Source organism: Hemibagrus wyckioides, linkage group LG06 (assembly GCF_019097595.1).
Source record: "Hemibagrus wyckioides isolate EC202008001 linkage group LG06, SWU_Hwy_1.0, whole genome shotgun sequence".
Lineage (NCBI taxonomy): Eukaryota > Metazoa > Chordata > Actinopteri > Siluriformes > Bagridae > Hemibagrus > Hemibagrus wyckioides.
Genome location: NC_080715.1, coordinates 45,245,023 through 45,255,022, shown reverse-complemented (window position 1 = coordinate 45,255,022; position 10,000 = coordinate 45,245,023). Strand labels below are relative to the sequence as shown.

The following is a 10,000-nucleotide window of genomic DNA, read 5'->3' as shown; positions in this document are numbered from 1 at the left end:
ACACTCTCATATACACATACACACTCATATACACATACACACTCATATACACACACACACACACTCTCATATACACACACACACTCATATACACACACACACACACTCATATACACATACACACACTCATATACACACACACTCTCATATACACATACACTCTCATATACACATACACACTCTCATATACACACACACACTCTCATATACACATACACACTCATATACACACACACACTCTCATATACACATACACACTCTCATATACACATACACACTCATATACACATACACACTCATATACACATACACACTCTCATATACACATACACTCTCATATACACATACACACTCTCATATACACATACACACTCTCATATACACATACACACTCATATACACATACACACTCATATACACATACACACTCATATACACATACACACTCTCATATACACATACACACTCATATACACATACACTCTCATATACACATACACACTCATATACACATACACACTCTCATATACACATACACACTCTCATATACACATACACACTCATATACACATACACACTCTCATATACACATACACACTCATATACACATACACACTCATATACACACACACACTCATATACACATACACACTCATATACACATACACACTCTCATATACACATACACACTCTCATATACACATACACACTCATATACACATACACACTCATATACACATACACACACTCATATACACATACACACTCATATACACATACACACACTCATATACACATACACACTCATATACACATACACACTCTCATATACACACACACACTCATACACACATACACACTCTCATATACACATACACACTCATATACACATACACACTCATATACACATACACACTCTCATATACACATACACACTCATATACACATACACACTCTCATATACACATACACACTCTCATATACACATACACACTCATATACACATACACACTCTCATATACACATACACACTCATATACACATACACACTCTCATATACACACACACACTCATACACACACACACACTCTCATATACACATACACACTCATATACACATACACACTCTCATATACACACACTCTCATATACACATACACACTCATATACACATACACACACTCATATACACATACACACTCATATACACATACACACTCATATACACATACACTCTCATACACACACACACACTCATATACACACACACACTCTCTTATACACATACACTCTCATATACACACACACACACTCATATACACACACACACATATACACATACATATACACATACACACACTCATATACACACATACACACTCATATACACATACACTCTCATACACACACACACACTCATATACACACACACACTCTCTTATACACATACACTCTCATATACACACACACACTCTCATATACACATACACTCTCATATACACATACACACTCATATTCACATACACACTCTCATATACACATACACACACACATATACACACACACACACTCATATACACATACACTCTCTCATATACACATACACACTCTCATATACACATACACTCTCATATACACATACACACTCATATACACATACACACTCTCATATACACATACACACTACACTCACTCACTCATATACACACACACACACACACACACACACTCAACACACATCCACACACATATACACATACACACTCATATACACATACACACTCTCATATACACATACACACTCTCATATACACATACACACTCATATACACACACACACTCTCATATACACATACACACTCATATACACATACACACTCTCATATACACATACACACTCATACACACACACTCTCATATACACATACACTCTCATATACACATACACACTCATATACACACACACTCATATACACACACACACACACACACACACACTCTCATATACACATACACACTCATATACACATACACACTCTCATATACACATACACACTCATACACACACACTCTCATATACACACACACTCTCATATACACATACACTCTCATATACACATACACACTCATATACACATACACACTCATATACACATACACACTCTCATATACACATACACACTCATATACACATACACACTCTCATATACACATACACACTCTCATATACACATACACTCTCATATACACATACACACTCTCATATACACATACACACTCATATACACATACACACTCTCATATACACATACACACTCATATACACATACACACTCATATACACATACACACTCATATACACATACACACTCTCATATACACATACACACACTCTCATATACACATACACTCATATACACATACACACTCTCATATACACACACACACTCATATACACATACACACTCTCATATACACATACACACTCATATACACATACACACTCTCATATACACATACACTCTCATATACACATACACTCTCATATACACATACACACTCATATACACACACACACTCATATACACATACACACTCTCATATACACATACACACTCATATACACATACACACTCTCATATACACATACACACTCATATACACATACACTCTCATATACACATACACACTCATATACACATACACACTCTCATATACACATACACTCTCATATACACACACACACACACTCTCATATACACATACACACTCATATACACACACACACTCATACACACATACACACACTCATATACACATACACACTCATATACACACACACACACATATACACATACACACACTCATATACACATACACACTCATATACACATACACACTCATATACACACACACTCTCATATACACATACACACTCATATACACACACACTCTCATATACACATACACACTCATATACACATACACACTCATATACACATACACTCTCATATACACATACACACTCATATACACATACACTCTCATATACACATACACACTCATATACACACACACTCTCATATACACATACACACTCATATACACATACACACTCATACACACATACACACTCATACACATACACACTCATATACACATACACACTCATATACACATACACATACACACTCATATACACATACACACTCATATACACATACACACTCTCATATACACACTCATATACTCACACACACTCAAACACTCTCATATACACATACACACTCATACACATACACACTCATATACACATACACACTCATATACACATACACACTCTCATATACACATACACTCTCATATACACATACACTCTCATATACACACACACACTCATATACACATACACTCTCATATACACATACACACTCTCATATACACATACACACTCATATACACATACACACACTCATATACACATACACACTCATATACACATACACACTCTCATATACACATACACACTCATATACACATACACACTCTCATATACACATACACACACTCATATACACATACACACTCATATACACATACACACTCTCATATACACATACACACACTCATATACACATACACACTCTCATATACACATACACACTCATACACACACACACTCTCATATACACATACACACTCATATACACATACACACTCTCATATACACATACACACTCACATACACACTCATATACACATACACACTCTCACACTCATACACACACACACTCATATACACATACACACTCATATACACATACACACACACATCTACACATACACACTCATATACACATCCACACACTCATATACACATACACACACACATATACACATACACACTCATATACACAACACTCTCATATACACATACACACTCATATACACATACACTCTCATATACACATACACACTCCATATACACATACACTCTCATATACACATACACACTCTCATATACACATACACACTCATATACACATACACACTCTCATATACACACATACACTCTCATATACACACACACTCTCATATACACATACACACTCATATACACATACACACTCATATACACACACACTCATATACACATACACACACTCATATACACACACACTCTCATATACACATACACACACTCATATACACATACACACTCATATACACATACACTCTCATATACACATACACACTCATATACACATACACACTCATATACACACACACACACTCATATACACATACACACTCTCATATACACATACACTCTCATATACACATACACACTCTCATATACACATACACACTCATATACACATACACACACTCATATACACATACACACTCTCATATACACATACACACTCTCATATACACATACACACACTCATACACACACACTCTCATATACACACACACACTCATATACACATACACTCTCATATACACACACACACACTCATATACACATACACACTCTCATATACACATACACACACTCATATACACATACACACTCATACACATACACACTCTCATATACACATACACTCTCATATACACATACACACTCATATACACACTCATACACATACACACTCATATACACATACACACTCTCATATACACATACACTCTCATATACACATACACACTCATATACACATACACACTCTCATATACACATACACACTCATATACACATACACACTCTCATATACACATACACACTCATATACACATACACACTCATATACACACACACACTCATACACACATACACACACTCATATACACATACACACTCATATACACATACACACACTCATATACACATACACACTCATATACACACACACACTTTCATATACACATACACACTCATATACACATACACACTCATATACACATACACACTCTCATATACACATACACACTCATATACACATACACACTCTCATATACACATACACACTCATATACACATACACACTCATATACACACACACACTCATACACACATACACACTCTCATATACACATACACACTCATATACACATACACACTCATATACACATACACACTCATATACACATACACACTCATATACACATACACACTCTCATATACACATACACACTCATATACACATACACACTCATATACACATACACACTCATACACACACACTCTCATATACACATACACACTCATATACACATACACACTCTCATATACACATACACACTCATATACACATACACACTCATATACACATACACACTCTCATATACACATACACACTCATATACACATACACACTCATATACACACACACACTCATACACACATACACACTCTCATATACACATACACACTCATATACACATACACACTCATATACACATACACACTCATACACACACACTCTCATATACACATACACACTCATATACACATACACACTCATATACACATACACACTCATATACACATACACACTCATATACACACACACACTCATACACACATACACACTCTCATATACACATACACACTCATATACACATACACACTCATATACACATACACACTCATACACACACACTCTCATATACACATACACACTCATATACACATACACACTCATATACACATACACACTCATACACACACACTCTCATATACACACACACACTCATACACATACACACTCATATACACATACACTCTCATATACACATACACACTCTCATATACACATACACACTCTCATATACACATACACACTCATATACACATACACTCTCATATACACATACACACTCATACACACACACACTCTCATATACACATACACACTCATATACACATACACACTCTCATATACACATACACACTCTCATATACACACACACACTCATATACACACACACACTCATATACACATACACACTCATATACACATACACACTCATACACACACACTCTCATATACACATACACACTCATATACACATACACACTCATATACACATACACACTCATATACACATACACACTCTCATATACACATACACACTCATATACACATACACACTCTCATATACACATACACACTCTCTTATACACATACACTCTCATATACACATACACACTCTCATATACACATACACACTCATATACACATACACACTCTCATATACACATACACACTCATATACACACACACACTCATACACACATACACACTCTCATATACACATACACACTCATATACACATACACACTCATATACACATACACACTCATACACACACACTCTCATATACACACACACACTCATATACACATACACACTCATATACACATACACACTCATATACACATACACACTCATACACACACACTCTCATATACACACACACACTCATATACACATACACTCTCATATACACATACACACTCTCATATACACATACACACTCATATACACATACACACTCTCATATACACATACACACTTATATACACATACACACTCATATACATATACACATACACACTCATACACACACACTCTCATATACACATACACACTCATATACACATACACTCTCATATACACATACACACTCTCATATACACATACACACTCTCATATACACATACACTCTCATATACACATACACTCTCATATACACATACACACTCTCATATACACATACACACTCTCATATACACATACACACTCTCATATACACATACACACACTCATATACACATACACACTCTCATATACACACACACACTCATACACACATACACTGTCATATACACATACACACTCTCATATACACACACACACTCATACACACATACACTCTCATATACACATACACTCTCATATACACATACACACTCTCATATACACATACACACTCATATACACACACACTCTCATATACACATACACACTCATATACACATACACACTCATATACACACACACTCATATACACATACACACTCATATACACATACACACTCATATACACATACACTCTCATATACACATACACACTCTCATATACACATACACACTCTCATATACACATACACACTCTCATATACACATACACACTCATATACACATACACACTCTCATATACACACACACTCTCATATACACATACACTCTCATATACACATACACACTCTCATATACACATACACTCTCATATACACATACACACTCTCATATACACATACACACTCTCATATACACATACACACTCATATACACATACACACTCTCATATACACACACACTCTCATATACACATACACTCTCATATACACATACACACTCTCATATACACATACACACTCAACACATATACACTCACATATACACACACACAATCATATACACATACACACTCTCATATACACATACACACTCATATACACATACACACTCTCATATACACATACACTCTCATATACACATACACTCTCATATACACATACACTCTCATATACACACACACACACACACTCATATACACATACACACTCATATACACATACACTCTCATATACACATACACACTCATACACATATACACTCTCATATACACACACACAATCATATACACATACACACTCATATACACATACACACTCATATACACATACACTCTCATATACACACACACACACACACTCATATACACATACACTCTCATATACACATACACTCTCATATACACACACACACACACACTCATATACACATACACTCTCATATACACATACACACTCTCATATACACATACACACTCATATACACACACACACACACACTCATATACACATACACTCTCATATACACATACACACTCATACACATATACACTCTCATATACACACACACAATCATATACACATACACACTCATATACACATACACACTCATATACACATACACTCTCATATACACACACACACACACACTCATATACACATACACTCTCATATACACATACACTCTCATATACACATACACTCTCATATACACACACACACACACACTCATATACACATACACTCTCATATACACATACACACTCATACACATATACACTCTCATATACACACACACAATCATATACACATACACACTCATATACACATACACACTCATATACACATACACTCTCATATACACACACACACACACACTCATATACACATACACTCTCATATACACATACACTCTCATATACACATACACTCTCATATACACACACACACACACACTCATATACACATACACTCTCATATACACATACACACTCATACACATATACACTCTCATATACACATACACAATCATATACACATACACACTCATATACACACACACACTCATATACACATACACACACTCATATACACATACACTCTCATATACACATACACACTCATATACACATACACACTCATATACACACACACACTCATATACACATACACACACTCATATACACATACACACTCATATACACACACACACACACACTCATATACACATACACACTCATACACATATACACTCTCATATACACACACACACACACAATCATATACACATACACTCTCATATACACATACACTCTCATATACACATACACACTCATATACACACACACACTCATATACACATACACACACTCATATACACATACACACTCATATACACATACACACTCATATACACATACACACACTCATATACACATACACACTCTCATATACACATACACACTCATATACACACACACACTCTCATATACACACACACACTCATACACATACACACTCATATACACATACACACTCTCATACACACACTCATATACACATACACACTCTCATACTCTCACACACACACACACACCACACTCTCATACACTCACACACACACTGTGTGACTTATTATTTACATAGTTGTAACGTCGTAGTTAAAGTAAGTTGAATTATTGTGTGTGTGTGTGTGTGTGTGTCAGTGAGACAGGTGGACTGGTCAGGTGTAAGGGCGTGGTTCTAGAACAGGTGTTTAATCCTGTAGACTTGCTGAAGCTCAGCGTGCCGTCTGTAGTTTATGCCATTCAGAACAACATGGCCTTCCTCGCTCTCAGTAACCTGGACGCTGCTGTCTATCAGGTACACAACCTGTCTGTCTGTCTGTCTGTCTATCAGGTACACAACCTGTCTGTATATCAGGTACACAACCTGTCTGTCTGTCTGTCTGTCTATTAGGTACACAACCTGTCTGTCTGTCTGTCTATCTGTCTATCAGGTACACAACCTGTCTGTCTGTCTGTCTGTCTGTCTATCAGGTACACAACCTGTCTGTCTGTCTGTCTGTCTGTCTATCAGGTACACAACCTGTCTGTCTGTCTGTCTGTCTATCAGGTACACAACCTGTCTGTCTGTCTGTCTGTCTATCAGGTACACAACCTGTCTGTCTGTCTATCACGTACACACAATGTCTGTCTGTTTATCAGGTACACACTCTGTCTGTCTGTCTGTTTGTCTGTCTGTCTGTTTATCAGGTACACACCCTGTCTGTCTGTCTGTCTGTCTCTCTATCAGGTACATACCCTGTCTGTCTGTCTATGAGGTACACACCCTGTCTGTCTGTCTGTCTGCCTATCAGGTATACACACTGTCTGTCTGTCTGTCTGTCTATCAAGTACACTGTCTGTCTGTCTGTCCGTCTATCCATCTATCAAGTACACTGTCTATCAGGTACACACCCTGTCTGTCTATCAGGTACACACCCTGTCTGTCTGCCAGGTACACACACTGTCTGTTTGTCTATCTGTCTGTCTATCAGGTACACAATCTGTCTGTCTGTCTGTCTGT

The 10,000-nt window shown here is 36.4% G+C and overlaps 1 protein-coding gene across 1 annotated transcript in view; it reads left to right on the top strand.

Moving 5' to 3' along the window:
* slc35a1 (solute carrier family 35 member A1) overlaps positions 1-10,000 on the top strand; it is a 38,305-nt gene that overhangs the window by 23,553 nt on the left and 4,752 nt on the right. Inside the window, exon 3 of the mRNA XM_058392725.1 lies at positions 9,139-9,295. Coding sequence (XP_058248708.1) covers positions 9,139-9,295 — 157 coding nt within the window. The remainder of the gene's footprint in view (positions 1-9,138; positions 9,296-10,000) is intronic.